The following is a 21,316-nucleotide window of genomic DNA, read 5'->3' as shown; positions in this document are numbered from 1 at the left end:
GATTGCTTCCCCTGTTTTTTTTTACTTTACCTGAAGCATAATATATTCTGCTCCCACCTTTTACCTTTAGTCTGTGTATATCTCACTGCTTCAAATGTGTTTCTTGTAAACAGCATATTGTAGGATTTTGGTTTTTAATCCACTCTCAATTCACTTCTGTTTTATGGCAGAGTTCATCCAATTCACATTCACAGTTATTATTACTAGCTGTCTTATTCCCCTCCATTCTATTTAGCCCCTTTGTAGTTTCCCCCGTTTCTTTCACCTATTCCTCCTCACCAACGTCTTGCTTCTTACCCCTGCCTCCCACAATATGCCCTCCCTTATTATCACTCCCCTCCCTTTTCTTTAGCCTTTTCTCTCTTGCTTTTGCCCTCCATTCTGTTCCCCTCCTTTCCCCTTACCCTTTTACTTCCCTAAAGAATAGGCTTAGTTTCTTTATCCCAATGAACATATCTGTTATTCCCTCTTTGAATCAAATCTAGTGAGAGTAGGGTTGAAACGATGTTCACCCCTCCCTTCTTTCCCTCTATTGTAATAGGTTTTTTTCACCTCTTCATAATGTAATTCACCCCATTCCACCTCTCCTTTCCTCTTCTCTCCATAAACTCCCCTTTTAACCCCTTAATTTCCTTTATGTCATCACATCAAAGACAGTTTATATTTATACCCTGTAACGATTGGAATAATGCCACCTGCTGGAGAGCTACTGTAGGAAAGCTCAGCCATGAGGAGAAGGCATCTGAGGGCAAGCCTTGTGGTCAGATCCTTGGTGTCAGGAAGTGACGTTTGTTCGTGGGTATTGTCTATCAAGGCTACCAGCCAATCAACTTGAGGAGCCTCCCATTTATGGGAGGGGGACACGAAGTAGGAAGTGGATGCTGGAGGAGGGGTTCTTCCTCTTTTGGTTCCTGACCTTGCCATGTTGGGTTGGATGATAGGGTCTCTTAGAAATTGTTGGATTTTTACCTTTCTCTCTGATCCTAATGCTCTTTAATACATACTTAAACACTTAAATAGTCTTGCTAAATCTTATAATTTATTGGCGACCACTCATTAGATTTTAGATAGTATAGCTAGAATTTTAGCCCCTTACAACCCTCTGTGTATAATCCTTCTGTCTGCCCAAATACATATACAGTTCTCAAGAGTTATAAGTATTATCTTCCCGTGTAGGGATGTAAACAGTTTAACCTTATTGTGTAACTTTCCACCCCCCTCCAGTTTACCTTTTTAAACTTCTCTTGAGTCTTGTAGGTTGAGATCAAATTTTCTATTGAGATCTGGTCTTTTCATCAGGAAACCTTGAATGTCCCCAATTTCATTGAATGTCCATCTTTTCTCCTGAAAGAGAATGATCAGTTTTGCTGGGTAATAGATTCTCGTGATCCTTTAATGTTGAAGCTGCCAGGTCCTGAGCAATCCTGACTGTGACTCCATGATATTTAAATTGCTTCTTTCTGGCTGCTTGGAGTCTTTTCTCCTTCATCTGATAATTCTGGAATTTGGCTCCAATATTCCTTGGAGTTTTCATTTTGGAGTCTCTTTCAAGAGGTGATTGGTAGAGTCTTTCAATGATGATTTTATCCTCTGATTCTATAATATCAGGGCAGTTCTCCTAAATGATTTCCTGGAATATAGTGTCTAGTCTCTTTTTCTGATCATGGCTTTCAGGCAGTCCATTGATTCTCAAATTGTCTCTCCTGGATCTGTTTTCCAGGTTGGTTGTCTTTCCAATGAGGTATTTCACATTTTCTTCTCTTTTTTCATTCTTTTGATTCTGCTTGACTGATTCCTGGTGTGATAAAATAATGGGATTTAGCAGATACTGAAGGCCCCCTTGGAGATTAATCTAAACTGATTGAATTAAGTGAGAGGGACCCTTGAGGATGCTGTTAAAGCAAGGCTTGTAGAACCCCTTAAGGGCCCCTCAACCTTTGTGCTTAAGCAAGGCTTGCACAAACATGCCCCTTCCTCTTTGTTATTTTTACATTCCAACTCCTTATACATCCTGTTTTCCCAAGCCCCTGCCCCACTTGAGCAAACACCATTGTCCTGGAATTGCCACAAATGAAGTATCGCTCACATAGCCCTCTAGTATTTAAGCAACATGTAGACCCTCAATAAAATTGCCTTCTTTGCCCTCAGCAAAGAATGCCCTTCTGATCCCAGCTCTGACTCTCTCTTTGTTTTCTGTTTCTTCCTGTAGCAGCTTTCTGGTTCTGAACCTTCATAGCTGGCCTCTGAGGGAGGCCGCGGCTCGCAAGTGGCACCCGAAGAGGGACCTGGAAGCTGACCATCTAGGACCACAGCAGGTAAGACCCCCCTCCCACATAACCATGGGAATAGGTGTTAGTGTCAGGGTGAAGAGTCAGAAGTAAAATATGGGACAGGCTAATTCTCATGAGCAAGATCTTTTCACCCAGGTTCTTAAGCATATGATTAATACCAAAGGAGCTAAGGTATCACTTTCTCAGTTGTGCCATTTTCTTGATCACATCAATGCTCAGTGTCCCTGGTTCCCCCGGGGAGTCTCTGTAGACTAAGACAATTGGGAACACTTCAGTAAAAAGCTTCGTCATCACTGTCTTGCAGAAGGACCCTCTAGTATGCCCGTAGATACTTTGTCTCTTTGGAATCTTATCAGGGATTATCTAGACCCTTCTCACCCTGTATCTAAAGATCTTCCACTCAGTCCCAATTCCCTTGCTCCCTCGAAAGAACTTTCTCCTGGAGATGCCAGACCAAAAGTAAAAACTGCTACGCTGGAGGTTCAGCCTCTGTGCACACCTTGGGATCCTCTAAAGATCTATCCTTCTCTCGCCCTACATCAGACCACACTCCCTTCTCCTCCTGAAACTGGAGAACCTCCGGCTGACCCATCAGCCCCTAATCTGATTGACCTTCCAAATTCCCCGGAGGATTTTCCTCCTCCCCCGCAGGAGCCGCTTCCTCCTATCAGGCTGAATTAGGCCAAGAAGCAGTCCAAAATCATCCTCCCATCATTACTTCTCCTGCAACAGGCCCCTCTATCGTGAAACCACCCCCTTCAAGCCACACTTTAGGGATCACACTTACCCTACACGCCAGCGTCCAGTTATTTACCCCCAGCCCGCTCCCCCTGATCATCCCCAAAGATAAAAATTCAACATTTGGCCCAAGAAATAAAGGATGAAACTGACCCCATTTCCACCTTGTGTCAGCTTCTTACAAAGAGCTCACACCAGAGTCCTCTGCATACCCAGTCTCCCCTGTCCAGCAAGCTTTTTGTCACCCCGACTATGCAGGCGAGTTTCACACTTCTAACCTTTCTGCATATCCGGTCACCGAGCAAACTGACCCACAAGGGAACATTATAAGAGCCCACACTCCAGTCCCATTTAAAACGCTTAGAGAACTAAAAACTGCTCCGGTGCAGTCTGGACCCACCGCTAGGAAATGAGGCCTTGCCCCCTGAAGACTGGAGGACTACTGCCAAGGCCTCCCTTACAGGAGGAGACTGTCTTCTCTGGAAATCAGAATATCTAGAAAGAGCTAAAGCACAGGCGGAGAGAAATAGGAGAGCCAATAACGGTATAACTTATACTTACAGGAGAAGGACGTTATGCAGAACCTATCAGGCTATGACAGCCAGGCTTATCGGCAAATCAACATCCTAGCCACCCGAGCCTGGAGAAAGCTCCCTACTGCTAATAAAACAGTGGAGCTCAGCAAAATAAGACAAGGTCCAGAGGAGCCTTACCAGGATCTTGTATCCCGGCTCCTCCAGACCGTATCTCAGCTAATGCAAGATCCTGAAGCCGGAACCCTTGTGGTGAAGCTGCTGGCTTATGAAAATGCCAATTTTGCATGTCAAGCTGCCATCCAACCATTTAGGCATCAATATTCCTTAGAAGACTATAGAAAGCTCTGTGCTGACATAGGCCCAGCTTGCATGCAGGGAGCCGCTTTTGCGGCGGCTGCACAAGAAATGGGACTGTTTCCAGCACAGGTTGCCTCTGGGCCATGTTATAGATGCGGAAAAAAGGGACATTTTGCTCGAGAATGTACCAGTATCCAGGGAGCCCCTCAAGCCAATAAGACTAGAGAATTTAGTGGCAGACCTCAGACGAATTGCCCCCGCTGTTGTAGGGGAAAACATTGGGCCGATGAATGTGAGTCTAGAACCGATATCGCTGGAAAGCCTTTAGCCCCTCTGTGAGGAAACTTGAGGCGGGCCGGCCTCAGCCCCGCCGAACAACTGGGGCAGTGTCAAATCTCTTATCCCAGTATCCCAGTTATTCCCGAGCCACTCCTAGAAGTGCAGGACTAGATCCATGTTCCACCATATATATTGTACTCACACCTGAACTGCCCCCACAAAGAATCCCACCCAGGGTGAAGGGACCCCGTCCCCCTGGGCATTTTGGATTACCGGTGGGTAGAAGTTCTTTGTCCATCAAAGACCTCATGGTATTTCCTGGGATCATAGATTCTGATTATACAGGAGAAATACAGGCCATTGCCCAATCCCTTAAGTGTAGTTCCTATCTTACCTCAGACCAGATTTGCTCAGCTCCTCATCATCCCTTACAACTCCGTAGGGTGCCCCATAAAAGAGGACCCCAGAGGACAGGGAGAATTTGGCTCCTCCAACGTCTATTGGACCACAGAAGTCAGAAAAGAAAGGCCTATGTTAGAACTGGAAATAAATGGGAAAAGGTTTGAAGGACACATAGATACTGGAGCAGATATCTCTGTTATCTCTCACAAATGTTGGCCAAAAGGCTGGCCTGTCAAGGACTCTACCATTACATTAGAAGGTGTAGGAAGCGTTAAAGCCCCTCTGCAAAGTGCCCAGGTTCTCACCTGGGTATCATCTACATCTCAGAGCCACTTTCAACCACACATCACACCTGATTTGCCCCTCAATTTATGGGTAGAGACATAGTATTACCGATGAAGTGCCTGAGTATTACAGATGAAGTACCTGAGTATTACAGAAGTACCTGAGCATTACAGATGAAGTGCCTGAGTATTACAGACGAAGTGCCTGAGTATTACAGATGAAGTACCTGAGCATTACAGATGAAGTGCCTGAGTATTACAGATGAAGTGCCTGAGTATTACAGATGAGTACCTGAGCATTACAGATGAAGTGCCTGAGTATTACAGATGAAGTACCTGAGTATTACAGATGAAGTACCTGAGTATTAGAGATGAAGTGCCTGAGTATTAGAGATGAAGTGCCTGAGTATTAGCGATGCACGTACCTGAGTATTACAGATGAAGTGCCTGAGTATTAGCGATGCACATACCTGAGTATTACAGATGAAGTGCCTGAGTATTACAGATGAAGTGCCTGAGTATTACCGATGCACGTACCTGAGTATTACAGATGAAGTGCCTGAGTATTACAGATGCACGTGCCTGAGTATTACAGATGAAGTGCCTGAGTATTATAGATGAAGTGCCTGAGGATTACAGATGAAGTACCTGAGCATTACAGATGAAGTACCTGAGTATTACAGAAGTACCTGAGCATTACAGATGAAGTGCCTGAGTATTACAGACGAAGTGCCTGAGTATTACAGATGAAGTACCTGAGCATTACAGATGAAGTGCCTGAGTATTAGCGATGCACATACCTGAGTATTACAGATGAAGTGCCTGAGTATGAGCGATGCACGTACCTGAGTATTACAGATGAAGTGCCTGAGTATTAGCGATGCACGTACCTGAGTATTACAGAAGAAGTACCTGAGCATTACAGATGAAGTGCCTGAGTATTAAAGATGAAGTGCCTGAGTATTACAGATGAAGTGCCTGAGTATTACCGATGCACGTACCTGAGTATTACAGATGAAGTGCCTGAGTATTACCGATGCACATACCTGAGTATTACAGATGAAGTGCCTGAGTATTACAGATGCACGTGCCTGAGTATTACAGATGAAGTGCCTGAGTATTACAGATGCACGTACCTGAGTATTACAGATGAGTACCTGAGTATTACAGATGAAGTGCCTGAGTATTACAGATGAAGTACCTGAGTATTACAGATGAAGTGCCTGAGTATTACCAATGCACGTACCTGAGTATTACAGATGAAGTGCCTGAGTATTACAGATGCACGTACCTAAGAATTATACGACTTTCCCCTCTGAGGACCACTGACCAAAGCTTCTCCCCCTCAACATGCAGACAAAATCACCTGGAAAACTACTCAACCTGTTTGCGTGGATCAGTGGCCCCTTCCTTTAGAGAAGCTGGAAACTATTCAGAGTTTAGTTAATGAACAATTGCAGGCAAGCCTTAGAGAGCCCTCCACGTCCCCTTGGAATACCCCTATCTTTACAATAAAAAAGAAGTCTGGAAAGGGGCGTCTCCTGCAGGATTTTAGAGCTGTTAATTAATGCATGGAGATTATGGGTCCTCTCCAACTGGGCATTCCCAGTCCTTCTGCCATTCCTCTAGATTATAAAATAATAGTTATTGATTTGAAAGATTGTTTCTTTACCATTCCCTTACACCCCAAGAACTGTAAATACTTTGTCTTCAGCTTCCCATCTCACAATTTTTTTTTGTTTTAGTGGGGCAATTGGGGTTAAGTGACTTGCCCAGGGTCACACAGCTAGTAAGTGTTAAGTGTCTGAGGCCAGATTTGGACTCAGGTACTCCTGAATCCAGGGCCAGTGCTCCATCCACTGCACCACCTAGCTGCTCCCCATCTCCCAATTTTAAAAAACCTATGGAGCAATATCAGTGGAAATGAGGAAGAGCTCACACTGACAGAGAGAGGTCAGAGTGAGGAGCAGAGGAAGACAAAGACCTAGATCACTATTGATCAGAGAAATGCAAATTAAAAGCAGTCTGAGGTATCACCTCACACCTATCAGCGACAAACAACAAAAATGGAAAATACTGGAGTTGGAGCGGATATGTGAAAGCTGGGACTCTAATCCACTGTGGGTAGAGTTGTGAGGAGATCCAACCATTCTGGAGAGGGATTTGGAACTATGCCCAAAGGGCTTTAGAACTGTGCATACCCTTTGATCCAACAATATCACTTCTGGGTTTGTATCCCAAAGACATCCCCAAAAAGAGAAAAAGACCTATTGATACAAATATATATATATATATATATATTTCTAGCAGCTCTTTTTGTGGTGGCTAGGAGGGGAATGGCTAAACCATCTGTGGTACATGATGGTGATGGAATATTATTGTGCTATGAGAAATGACAAGCAGGATGTTTTCAGAAAAGCTTGGAAAGACTTGTATGAACTGATGCATAGTGAAGTGAGAAGAGCCTAAAGAACACTGCGCAGAGATGGCAATATTGTTTGATGAAGAACTTTGAAAGACTTAAGAATTTCCAATACAATTATCTAAGGCAATCCCAAAGCACTATTCATGAAACATACTATCCACCTCCAAAGAAAGAACTCATGTTGATGAAACACAGACAGAAGCATGAAATTTTCACTTCCTTTTATTCAAGTTTTCCTGTACAAAATGAGTAATGTGGTCTTATTTTCCATAATTGTACATGTATAACCCATATCTGATTGCTTACCACCTCAGGGTGGGGTGAGAGTAGGGAGGGAAGGATGAAAATTGGAATTCAGAACTATAAATAAAAATTGTTTTTATTTTTAAAAAAAGAGAGGGCAAAGAGACAGTGACCCAGCATGGCCAAGAATTTTAAAATTTACTTTCATTCATTCATTCATTCATTCATTCATTCATTCATTCATTCATTTGTGCATTCCTTTGCTTGCTTGCTTATCTATCTATCTGTCTGTCTATCTGTCTCTCTCTCTGTCTGCCAGCCTGTCTGTTCATACAAAATCATAAATGATTTTCAAGTTACACGTAAAGGCAGTTTTCAACATTTGTTTTCTTTTTTTTTCTTTTTTCTTTTTTCTTTCTTTCGTTTTTTCATTTTTTGGTGGGGCAATGAGGGTTAAATAACTTGTCCAGGGTCACACAACTATTAAGTATCAAGGGACTGAGGCTGGATTTGAACTCAGGTCCTCCTGAATCCAGGGCTGGTGCGCCACCTAGCTGCCCTTTCAACATTTGTTTTCATAAGATTTTGAGTTCCAAATTTTTCTCCCTCTCTCCCTTCCTTCCCCCCTTCCCAAGACAGAAAGCAATTTGATACAGGTTATATATGTACAATCACATTAAACATATTTCTGCAGGTGGCTAAGGCCTGATTTACTGGCAGAGATGACTTTCAGTCAGTCTGGAGCTGCAGCTGTACCCTGACAGTCTTTCTGCTCTGAAGGAGGAGGAGCCGAGTCTGGGAGGGAGGTGGTGGAGGCCCTGGAGAGGAGGAGCCCTCAGAGGTGACCAGCAAGGTGGGTGGTGCCCCAGGTGGAGTTTGAGCACAGGGGTGGAGATTGGAGGCCTGGGAGGAGTTTAAGGCAGGAGAAGGGATCATTGGAGTGAAGGCTTTGTAAGTGAGGAAGGGCAGGGCTTAGGAAGGGGAGGCAGTCAGAGTGCTTGAGTTCTGGTCCTGGGTGTGATTGGAGGAAAGGGTTCATCATGAGGACCTCAGGGGCTGGATTGGGAGGTGCTCTTGGGACTAGGAAGAGCCTTCCTGAGTGGGTTGATGGGAAGCTGGAAGTCTTTGAGCTGAGATCCCTCTGCCTTCCACATGCCCCCTTTGTGCTTGCAGATCCCAGGTAGGTCGGAGCCAGGGCCCCCACACACACCCTGGCTTTTGCTGGCTGTCCTTGCCATTGGGTCTCATTCTCCAGGTCTGCCAGAAGCACGCCTCCCTCCCAGGCCTGGCTACTCGACCAGCTCCCCCATATCTGTTCTAGACTCCCCATCACTTTCTCAATATCCTCGCGGACCCTCCTGAGATTTCCCATTGGGTCCCACTTTTCCAAACTTCAGCCTTTGCCCTTAGGGACCAGGTGTCCTGCTCAGGCCTTCCCAGCAGGACTCAGGTGTCCTTTCTCCCTGACCCCACTTCCTGAACAGATTCAGTTGTTCTGCCCTCAGACCGGCCCCCATCAGGATCCACAAGTCCCACCTTCCTGTTCCCAGGCCCCTCCTTGGATGCAGGAGCCAAAGCTCTTTCCTGGCTCCCTTTATCTGAATTCCTGGCTCTTTGGCTGGTTCCCCTGAGGCATCCAAAGCCTGAGGACTAATAGAGGGACCCAGGAGACCTCAGGACAGAGTCGTCCTGCTTTCCCAGGCTCAGCTGGGCACAATAGTCCTGTCCCTCCAGTGTCCCTGACCTCCCTGAGCTATACCACCCAGCCCCTCCCTCGGCCCCACTGCCCCCACCCTCCCGTTTCCCTGCCCCCACTTCTCTCAGGGCTCTCAGGTGCCCTACAAGGGGCTGAAGCCCAGACAAGTTTTCCCTCCCAGTCTCAGACTTCCTCTGGTCATTCCCTGGCAGATCCATTCCAGAGCCCTCCCTGTCAACTTTCCCTAGCTTCCCCGCCCACCTCCACCAAGCCCTTTATTGTCTAGATGATGCCTGTGTGTTAGCTGGGGAGAGTGGATGCTGGGAGGGCAGAATACCAGTTGGATGGAGAGCTGGGACTCAGGGCCATTGAGGCTCTGACTGGTCTCATCCCATCTAGGGGTGGACTCCTGCCTACCTGGTATCTGCAGAAGGGAGTGTTTGGGGGGACCTAGGGAGAGTAAGAGAGGGGAGGGACTTGTCTTCCTTTTCAGACCATCTTCATTTGCAAGCCTGACCCTCCCAGCTCCTGCCTTCCCTCCATAGGCTGCAGCATCTCCCCTGTAGGCCAGGCCTCGGCCTTTGTAAAGCTTAGGAGATCTCACCCAATGTAAATCCCCAAAGGCCAGCCTCCTGCCTTGGAGGAGAAAGGAAAGACCTCTCCCCCTCTGGGATTCTTCTCCCTCCCCAGCTCAGTCTGCAGAGGACATAGGACTGACCCAAGTGCAGACTCCAATGTGGGAGAGGAATTCGAAGTTTTGTATAAGTTAGTGCAGATAGCAGTACCCCAGACTATGAGCCCAGAGGCAGAGATTATGGGGTGGGGGAGATGGGCTTTTCTGTGCTGAGCCAAAGAAGTGGGGAGGGGCTTTCCAGGTGTCTCCCTACTGTGTCATGGGTATTAAAAAGGCATAGATTTAAAACGTTCCATCTGGTAGTAAGAGCTTTGCTGTTTGCTACCTTGGGGGGCCATAAAGGGTCGGGGAAGCTGGTCCCTGAGGTGGATAAGAACTAGGGAGAAGATGGGGGACCTTTATAAAATGGAGTCACTTTGCTAACTTTGCTCCCCACACAGGATTGAGAGAGAATGGCTCCTGGGAGCAGCAGACCCCCAGCCAAGGTGAGTGCGGCCCATCCCCAGCCATGACCAACATCAGTAATCCAGGCCATTTCCTTAGACTTGGGAGATTGTCTGCAAAGCTGGCAATTCCTTACTTATGCATCATTTCTTTACACAAACAGGCAGGAAATTGAATACAGTAACCACCCTGCCCTGCTCTCATCTTCCTTATTTTAAGCAGAATCATTGGGACCCTGGTGTCTTGAGCATTGCCCTCCCCACCTACCCACCCATGCTGCCCTCTCCTGTTTGTTTTGAAGGTTCCCCTCTTTACAAGTGACTGACCAGGGTGACCACTTCACTCATTAGTCTCTATTACCTAGGGACTATGTCATTGATGTGTTTGATTATGTTGGTTTTCCTAATATTGAACCATCCTGGCATTCCTGGTATAAATCCCACCCATTCGTAGAGTATAATCCTTGTGATAAATTGCTGTACTCTCTTTGCTAATATTTTATTTAAAATGTTTTATCAATATTAATTAGGGAATGTTCTTTCTCTGGTTTGGCTCTTCCTGGTTTAGGTATCAGTACCACATATGTGTCATAAAAAGAATTCACTAGAACTCCTATTTTTTCAAGTTGTTTACATAGCTTAGGAATTAATAATTATTTAAATGTTAAGGATTCACCTGTAAATCCATCTGGCCCTGCAGATTTTTTCTTAGGTACTTCTTTGATTGCTTGTTCAATTGCTTTTTCTAAATTGGGGTTATTTAAGCATTTTATTTCCTCTTCTGTTAATCTGGGCAATTTATATTTTGGGGAATATTCATTCATTTCCTTTAGATTGTCAGATACGCTGGCATGCAGTTGGGCAAATTAGCTCCTAATTATTACTTTAATTTCCTCTTAATTGATGGTGATTTTACCCTTTTCACTTTTGATACTGGTAATTTGGTTTCCTTACCATTATTTAATTAAGTTAACCAAAAGATTATAATTTTATTTGTTTTCTTTCATAATACTATCTCTAGTTCTATTATTGCTTTCAATTTTGTTACTCTCCTTTGATTTTCAGAATTCCAATTTGGTATTTAATTGGGGATTTGTAATTGTTCTTTTCCTAGCTTGTTTAGTTGCATGCCCAGTACACTGATCTCTTTCTGTATTCATGGAAGCATTTAGAGATATGAAATTTCCTCAAGCAACTGCTTTAGCTGCATTCTATAAGTTTTGGTTTGTTCTCTCATTGTCTTTCTCTTTGATGAAATTGATTGCTTCTATGATTTGTTGTTTAACCCATTCATTCTTTAGTTTCCAATTTATTTTTAGTCTATCTTTCCATGACCCTTTATGTACATGCTTTTTATTGTATCATGACCTGAAAAGGATGCATTTATTATTTCTGCTTTTCTGCATTTGACTGTGAGATTTATATGCTCTAATACATGGTCAATTTTTGTGTAGGTGCCATGTACCATCGTGAAAAAGGTATATTCCTTACTATCCCCATTCAGCTAAGAGCCTCCTGCTGCCTTTCTCAGACACCTTCTGTGCTGTGAACAACTACCCTTCTACCCCAGTGAAACAGACCTTTCCTCAAGTCCTTCTAAATTATCCTAAGCTGGAAGATTGTTTCGCCCCGTCTTTGTGTAGGTTCTGTAACTCCAGAATCTGTTTAGAGGCTTGATTTAATATTATCTCTGAGGGAAACTGGGGAGAGAGAGCTCAGACAACTTCCTGGCTTCTCTTTGCCATCTTGGCTCCCTCCTGTCCCTTTCCCAACTCTTGTGCTTTGGTGCTGGTGTTGCTCATGTCCTTCTGCCTCAGGTCACACAAGCCTTCTAAAGTTTCTCTGAATCGCTGTCCTTTTCCAGTTCTTGGATAAAGTCAATAAGCATTTTAGAAAGACCCTAGCTATGCGAATCTCAAATTTCTAGTATAGAAACCTCTGAGGACATCTCACTGTTTTTGTGTTTCTAGGTCCTACCAAGGCACCATGACTAAATGATGGAAGGCATCTCTACTGCTCCAAAGAGGCCACTGGGATTCTCATCCCTGCCTCTGTTGTTCCCGGGCACAAGACTAGCTTAACCTCATGCCATGATACTATAGAAATTTGTCTTCCTGGTGCTATAATTTGTTCTACCCTGGGCAGGGTGCCATGTACTGCAGAGACCATAAGCATGGCAAGGAGAAGAGGAAGGCCTGAGAGACTTGTTAGTGTGTCAGGGGCTTCAGACAGTTTCTTGGCAATGTTGATGCTGCTCTAGGCCAGAGCAGGTCCTGGGTTGACCAGAGCAGGGAGTAATGGATGGAACCACTGACTTAAGCCAATACTCACTTTAGATGTTAAACAAAAACCAGGCATTCCATTTCACAAGGAAAAAGAGGTTTATCCAAGTATAGCATTAAAAGGACATTCCATGAGGATACTGGAGTTCTTTCACTTGACTAGAAAAGTTTCCCCTCACTTCCATGTAGGCGCTCATCTGGTTAGCAGAGCAAGGTGTGGCAATGGGCCTTTCTGGGAAATCTGTTGTCTGAAGGACCCTGACTTCCCGTGGGTAGATTTTTATGCCTTTAGGTTGCCAGGCAGCCACATTCATTTGTCCAGAGACCCTCAAACTACTGCTTGAAGGGAAGCACATGGAGTTCTAGGTGTATGTTTAGATCATTTATTTCTCAAAGAAACTAGAAAAATTTTTCTGATGGATTAGCTCAAACAAAACCGAAGTTAATTAAAGATTGCTTTTTTTAAAGCAATAAGGGGACCCTCCTTTCTGCATTGTTGTTCAGTGATTTCAGTCATATTCAACACATAATAAACCTATTTGGTGGTTTGTGGTATTTTTTGGTGGGGGTGGGAAAGGGGGTGGTTTGCAAGGCAGTTGTTGTTGTGACTTGCCAAGGGTCACACAGCAAGTAAGTTTCTGAGGCCACATTTGAACACATAAAGTTGAATCTTCTTGAATCCAAGCCCAGTGCTCTATCAACTGTGTCACTTAGCTAGTCCTTTTCCATCCTCGTTACTCTTATTACTAAGTAACTTTATAATTAAGAAATATCTGCTGGGGCAGCTAGGTGGCCCAGTGGTTAGAGCACCGGCCCTGGATTCAGGAGGACCTGAGTTCAAATCCGGCATCAGATACTTGACACTTACTAGTTGTGTGACCCTTGGCAAGTCACTTAACCCCAATTGCCTCACAAAAAAAAAAAGAAAGAAAGAAATATCGGCTATAGACAAATGAGCACAATCATAAAGCAAAGGCATAAACTCTTTTGCCTATACTATAGCATACCCAGAGTGACCTCAAGTCCTCAATGTGATAACAGATAAAGCTCCTTCACTTTGCTGGAAACCATCTCACACCACTCAGTGCAGTCCAGATTCTGATGAATATCTCTTTAGAATCTTATTCCTTCTTTCAAACACAGAAGACTATTTCAGCCATTCAGGAACATGTGTTTTAAAACTTTATTGTCTACTAAGTGATGAAATTAAATGTTTTTTCCCCCAGAATGCAGTGTACCTGCCAGCTTCTTACAGACGTTTCTTTAGAATATATAATTTTTTTATCAGTTCTGGATAAGTAAGAAATTTCCCATCACCCTTTCTCTTTCTCCTCCACAGGTGCTCCTTCCTCACAGATAGTACACAAACTTTCTCCTTGACTGCAAAGAGAGACAAAATTCTTAGTAAAATATTTCTCACCTTTATTCCAACTGACGATAAAAATGCTTTTCTTAAAGTTGCATCAGGCTCTGACTGACTGGTTTCAAAGGTTGATTCTGACAGTCATAAAGGGTTTGACCTTTGAGAAAATCCCTTGTCTGTGCTTCAGCTTCCTCTCTCTAGTTCTGAAGTGTCTTTCAGCTCTTTGTCCTCTGACTTCTGATGATTTAGGAGTCAGTGACATTCAAGGATGTGGCTGTGGACTTCACCCAGGAGGAGTGGGGGCTCTTGGACCCCCCTCAGAAGGAGCTGTACAAGGAGGTCATGCTGGAGAATGCCTGGAATCTGCTCTCCCTGGGTAAGAACACTTTCCCTGCAATCAAAGGGAATATCCTTATTCCCTCCTGTGCAGGCTTTGGAGCATCTATGACTTATCAGAGAGGGAAGAGTGCTGGTCTCCTGTGTCCCAGAGACAGGCTCCTTCTGCTTTCTGGTTCTCCTATAGAAAGTCTTTGCATTGTGTGATGGGAACCTGAGGGTTTCCTTGGTTGCTATTGAAGCTGCCCCTTAGCAGTCCTAGGTAGCTTCAGGTTAAAGATCAAATCCATGTGGAAGCATCTCAGACATGGAACTAATGTCAGAGGTGACTTAGTCTAACCTCTCCCTGGACATGAGTTTTATCTGCCAAGTCTCTGCAAACTGCCCAGGCAGCTTTTCCTTGACCCCCCCTTCCTTTTGGGAGGGGTCTAGTGTTTGGAGTATTCTTCTCTTCAACAAGCATACACTGGTCACTCCCAGCTCTGGTTTGTGGCCAGTGTAGCAGGTGTGTCCTTCAGCTTCCTTCTTACTGCCCTAACATTCCAGCAGAGACGGTTGGAAAGAAAGGGAAGGGAGGAAGCATTTCTATGCACCTGCTACTTGCCAGGGGCTTTCTCTCCAATATTGTGGTACTTCAGCCTCCCAATAATCTTCCAGGTTCAGTGATCTTATTATTATCCCCCTTAGTCAGTTGAGGAAATTGAACCAATCAGGTTAATTGAATTGACCAGGGGCACCCAGCTGGTAACCGTCTGAGGCCAGCTTTAAGTCCAGGCATTCCTGACTCCAGGCCCAGGGCTCTCTCCACTGCTGCTCTATCAGCTGCCTCTAATGTCTAGAGAAGGGAATCTGAGCAATGAGTCCATCCTTCTAGGAAGAAGGTGTCCTGAGACCATGATGTTCCTCCCAGCCTCTCCCCAAAGTTCCCTAAAATAAAGGCTATGGAAACGATCCTTCAGGCATCCTGGGACCTCTCCTGTGGTCCTTGCTTGTATGCCCCTGTCTTTGGCAGGAAGACGAGACTGGAGGAGAAATAGAATTTGGACCAACTAGGGCTTCTGGAGTTTGCCAGCAGGAGACTCTCCCCTGGAGAGGCAAACACCCCCTGAATGAACAGCCCCCAAGGTTTACAAAGGTTTCAGGGAGTGAGGAGCAGGGTCGAGGGACAGGCCAAAAGCTCAGTCATCAAGGTCCTTGTAGCTGGGGCTGAAGGCTGCTCTGGCACCATGTTAACCCTCTTACCCAGTTTTGGGGTTAGGGGTTTCTGAGAGAATGGAAGATGACAGAAGGGGGCAGGGGGTTTGGCTGGTTCTCAGGACAAGTTGACCAAGAGGATAACGTGGCACATCCTGTTTTGGGTGACTTGCTTTATAAGCACTGAGGGGTGAATACAGACTCATGTCTGAAAATAATGGAGTGATTCTCAAAATGGAGCAGCTGTGTATCCACCCCCTTTCCCTAGAGAGAAGCAAATCCCCAGGTTCTCTCCATGCTCATCCCCAACTGGTTTTCCCTGCCCAGGGCTTCCCGTTCCCAGAGAAGATGTGATCTCTTATTTTGAGCAAAGGGAAGCACCGTGGATGCTGGAGCAGGAAGGCCTGAGGCGCTGCTGTGCAGGTGAGTGAGGTGACAGCAGGTATAGGAGACTCGTGATGACAAGAGGCTTCAATGTGTTATGGTGAAGCAAGCACTCAATTTGGGGGCAGGAAGACTTGCCTTGGATTTCTTTGTCAGACATTTTTAGCAGTGCCTTCCTGGGCCAGTCCCTTGAACCCCCAAGCCTCAGGTTTCCCATCTGTACAATGAGGGGGTTGGACTTCATGGCCTTTCAACTCCCTTCCAGGGATCAAGCTGTGATCCTATAGGAAGTCACTGTTTGTAATTTGGGGCATGAACCTCTCCTGAAAGTGTAAAGGGGCTAAGGCTTTTCAGTTTGAGCTCTTTCTTAGGCCTTCAAGTCAGCAAACACAGAAGGGCCTGCTGCATGCCAGGCCCTAAGCACTGGGGTCCTAAAGAGATGCCAGGGCTGTCCCCATCTCCCATGGAGCTCACAGCCTGGTGGGGCAAACAACTCAACAACAACTATGTAAGAGCCCACTATGGACAGGACAAGTTGGAGCTGGTCAAGAGAGGGAAGGCCCGGGGCAGCTAGGTGGCGCAGTGGATAGAGCACCAGCCCTGGAGTCAGGAGGACCTGAGTTCAAGTCCGGCCTCAGACACTTAACACTTACTAGCTGTGTGACTCTGGGCAAGTCACTTAACCCCAATTGCCTCACTTAAAAAAAAAAAAAAGAGAGGGAAGGCCCTAAAGTGAAGGAGGGCTGGGAAAGGCTGAGTGTGGCAGGGGGCTCTAGCTAGGGCTTCTGGGAAGGCAGGGTGGGCCTTCTAGCCAACAGGGAGGGGAGGAAAACCCAGGGTGTCAGGAAGTAGAGTATCCAGTTCACAGAACAGAAGGGAGGCCCTCCCCACTGGAGTCTAGCATATCTGGGGGAAATAGGGTGAAAGAAGCTGGAGGAGTAGCAGAGGGGTAGGGGATGAAGTGCCTTAGCAGCCCCAGAGGGGTTTATATGGGATCCCTTTGCTGGGCAGCCACTGGGGGTTGTCCAGTAGGTGGTGACTTGGTCAGGTGAGAGCTTTAGGAAGATGAACTTGACAACTGGGGGGAGGAATGACTGGACTGGGGGGAGATGAGGCAACCAGACCCACCAGCAGGCCCTTAAGGACCTCAGGTGTGAGGTGAGTGGCACTTGGACCCAGACAGGGACAGTTTGGGGAGAGAAGGGGCTGCCTTGGAGACATGGTACACAGCTGGGATCACAGGACGTTGGAACAGATTGAACATGGGGGTCGGGAGTGTGACTGTGGGGGTCCAGGCATTCAGGCAGTTACTTTGTGAGCCTGGGCTCTGGGGAGGATGCCTCAGAGATCATTAGGAATGTAGCAGGAAGGAGGGTAGGGGGAAAGAGGCTGAGATTCCTTTTGGGTAGAGGAGAAGCAAAAGATGGATGACAGGATGGAAGGAGAGAATTTGCACCATTTAAAGGGATTTGCTTCAGCGAGCAGAAAGATGATCTTGTTTTCTGCTGCTGTGGTCAAAGAGGAAAAGGAGAATCTGATGTGAGATGAGGAGGAGGAGATAGCTCTTGGTAAAGGTCCAGTTTTGTCAGTGAAATAAGAGGCCAAATTCTCAGGTGAGAAGGTGGGGGAGGGGTGGAAGCCAGCCATAAGGGAGCTTTGGGGAGGATTGCAAAGATCTGGAAAAGCTGCTAGGGTGAGTGGCATAGGGCATCAGGGAGATGGCAGAGCATTGCCAAGCCACAGTGGGGACTACAGTGGATCCTGCCAACCTTTGCCCAATTGCCCAATAAAGGTTTGACAAACAACAGACAAACAAAAAATATCCCACACTTATTCAGTCATTTTTCAGTCTTTTCCCACTCTTCATGACCCCATTAGGGTTTTGGGGGCAGAGATCCTGGAGTGGTGGACCATTTCCTTCTTTACCTCATTTGACATGTGAGTAAACTGAGGCAAATAGAGTTGTCACTTGCCTGTGGTCCCACAGCTATTAAGTGTCTGAGGCCAGAGTTGAACTCAGGAAGTTGGGTCTTTCTGACTTCAGGCCTACCAAATAGTTAGCTTTTACATAGCACCTACTCTGTGCCATGTAATAGATAAACATTATCTCATCTGATCTTCATAACTCTAGGAGCTAGGCACTATTATTATGTTCATTTTACAGATGAAGAAACTGAGGCAAAGAGAAGGCTTGGATCAGGGTCACAGTACTGGCAAGCTTATAACGAGAGATTTTCACAACATGACTAATGTGGAAACTTGTTTAACATGATTGTACATGTATAACCTATACCAGATTGCTTGCTCTTTAAAGGAGGGAGCAAGAGAGGGAGGGAAGCAAATTTGAAACTGAAAACCTTAGAAAAATGAATGTTGAAAAACATCTTTACATACAATAAGAAAAAAGACTATGAAATGCAATCAACCTTCAAATGTGACCTTTTCAAATGGTTGATTCTACCCATTGAAGTTTGTAGACTTTTCTCTTTGCCTATGGGAAGAAAAATATAAATCACTTTATGTTCTGCCAGTAGGGTGAAGGGGATATAATTATGTATATGTGACTGTATGAACATTTATTTGTTTCTTTTAGGAGAGATCATGCTTGAAATGAAAGTGACTCCTGCAGAGATAGGCCTTCCTGTGAAAGAAACTCACCAGCAAACATGCATAAATAATGATCCCTCTCACTTTGATAGGAGAGAAATCTGTGCTGTAACACATCAGAGAATTCACACTGTGGAGAAACCTTTTGAATGTAATCAGTGTCTAAAGACTTTCACAAGGAGGTCAACTCTTGTTAGACATCAGAGAATCCACACTGGAGAAAAAACATTTGAATGTAATCAGTGTGGAAAGACTTTCACATCGAAGTCACATCTTGTTCACCATCAGAGAATCCACAGTGGAGAGAAACCATTTGAATGTAATCATTGTGAAAAGACTTTCACATGGAAGTCAGCTCTTGTTACCCATCAGAGAATCCATACTGGAGAGAAACCATTTGAATGTCATCAGTGTGGAAAGACTTTCACATGGAGGTCAGATTTTGTTAAACATCAGAGAATCCACACAGGAGAGAAACCTTTTGAATGTAATCAATGTGGAAAGACTTTCACATGGAGGCCCCACCTTGTTACCCATCAGAGAATCCACACTCAAGAGAAACCTTTTGAGTGTAATCAATGTGGAAAGACTTTCAGATTGAGGTCCCACCTTGTTAACCATCAGAGAATCCACACTGGAGAGAAACCTTTTGAATGTAATCAATGTGGAAAAACTTTCAGATTGAAGTCCCATCTTGTTAGACATCAGAGAATTCACACTGGAGAGAAACCTTTTGAATGTAATCAATGTGGAAAGCCTTTCAGATTGAGGTCCCATCTTGTTAAACATCAGAGAATCCACACTGGAGAGAAGCCTTTTGAATGTAATCAATGTGAGCAGACTTTCACATGGAAGTTAGCTCTTGTAAAACATCAGAGAATCCACGGTGGAGAGAAACCTTTTGGATGTGATCAATGTGGAAAGACTTTCACATGGAGGTGCCGTCTTGTTAGACATCAGAGCATCCACACTGGAGAGAAACCTTTTGAATGTAATCAGTGTGGAAAGACTTTCACATGGAGGTCCCATCTTGTTAAACATCAGAGAACCCACACAGGAGAGAAACCTTTTGAATGTAATCAATGTGGAAAGGCTTTCACATGGAAGTCAAATCTTTTTAAACATCAGAGAATCCACACTGGAGAGAAACCTTTTGAATGTAATCAATGTGAGCAGACTTTCACACGGAAGTTAGCTCTTGTAAAACATCAGAGAATTCACAGTGGAGAGAAACCTTTTGAATGTAAGCAATGTGGAAAGACTTTCACATGGAGGTGCCGTCTTGTTAGACATCAGAGAATCCACACTGGAGAGAAACCTTTCGGATGTAATCAATGTGGAAAGACTTTCACATGGACATCAGATCTTGTTCAACATCAGAGAATCCACACAGGAGAGAAACCTTTTGAATGTAATCAATGTGGAAAGGCTTTCACATGGAAGTCAAATTTTTTTATACATCAGAGAATCCATACTGGAGAGAAACCTTTTGAATGTAATCAATGTGGTAAAGCCTTCATCGTAAAGTCAGCCCTTGTTTCTCATCAGAGAATTCATAGGAAATAGGAATCTTATATAACTGACATGAATGAGGAAAGGCCTTGAAATGGAGTACGGGGGGGCAGCTAGGCGACGCAGTGGATAGAGCACTGGTCCTGGATTCAGGAAGACCTGAGTTCAAATCTGGCCTCAGACACTTGACACTTACTAGCTGTGTGACCCTGGGCAAGTCACTTAACCCTCATTGCCCTCCAAAAAAAAAAAGAAATTGAGTACAGAACTTCTTTGACTCCACAAGATTCACTCTGGTTATACGCCATCTATGAACTTTGTGTGGGAAGCCTTTCAGCCAGAGATTGTCTCTTATCTACTCATTAGAGGATTCAAACTAGAAAGAAGCCTTATGCATGTGCTCATGTGGGATATGCTTTTTTTTTTCTGGAACATTGAGGTTGCTGGTAGAGGTCATTTTTTTTGCCTGATTATAAAGGAAAGGTGAAATAAAAGAAAGTAATGCATGCCGAACCTCCAGTTTACAACACAGGCCATGGCAAGGCACCTCCAGGAGTTTTCTCCTGATTAAGGTCTGAACTGTGACTTGTAAGGTGAATATTCCTTTTCAGCTTCCAACTCAAACCTGGAACTCTCGATGTTAGTTAAGTTTTTGTCTCATGAAGAAACTAGAGTGCTCATTAGAAGATAGTTAAAACAAGCTATTTCTAAAACATAGGGATTCCTCAGTTTGGGCATATAAAATTCAAATTATTTAACCTGGCTAAGCCATCTTGTAGATCTGTTACCTTGCAAAAGGCTAAGAAACATTGTTTAAATGATTAGAATTGATTAAAGATAATGACAAACTAAATGGTCCTAATGGAGCTTCTTACTTTGGTCTAAATTAGGTCAAATCAGGAAAAGGTAAAAAGAAAGGAAGCTTCAAGGAGCTAGAAATTCTTTGGAATAATTTTATGTGTGTCTGTGTCTCTTACATGTGCTTATGTTTCTGTCAAAAATGTGATTTTGTGCTTGGAATTTAGAAGGAAACTCATTTAATTGTTTGATAAAACTACCCCCATGTTGTGGCTAGGTTAAGGGAATGGGGGTAGGGCAGAAAGAAACTTGCTGCACTAACAATATTTTGAAAACTACTTAGAAAGCTGAATGTGGCATTAAAATACTAATTTAAGAATTTGTTTCCAACTAGAAAAAAAAGAAAGAAAAAGAAAAGGGTCATTTCAGTGATTATAGAAAGGTAGATTTACTATAAAAGTTTCCCTGGCTTGTTTTTTTAAAGCTGACAGTATCACCAACAAAGGAAGAGTTTATATCAGTAAGAAAAAAAAAGAAATTTGGGGGATTCATTCAAACTAAAATCAAGTAAA

At 44.4% G+C, this 21,316-nt stretch overlaps 1 protein-coding gene across 1 annotated transcript; it reads left to right on the top strand.

Moving 5' to 3' along the window:
• Window positions 1-18,668: 18,668 nt before the first annotated feature.
• Window positions 18,669-20,000, top strand: LOC122748456 (zinc finger protein 665-like; the record flags this gene model as incomplete). Its single annotated transcript, XM_043994088.1, has 2 exons — window positions 18,669-19,204; window positions 19,373-20,000. Coding segments are annotated over 2 exons (1,164 nt in total), but the record flags the coding sequence as incomplete, so codon positions are not given.
• Window positions 20,001-21,316: the final 1,316 nt, after the last annotated feature.

Source organism: Dromiciops gliroides, chromosome 3, assembly GCF_019393635.1.
Source record: "Dromiciops gliroides isolate mDroGli1 chromosome 3, mDroGli1.pri, whole genome shotgun sequence".
Lineage (NCBI taxonomy): Eukaryota > Metazoa > Chordata > Mammalia > Microbiotheria > Microbiotheriidae > Dromiciops > Dromiciops gliroides.
The sequence above is the reverse complement of the archived record's forward strand: the minus strand, read 5'-3'. Positions and strand labels throughout refer to the sequence as shown.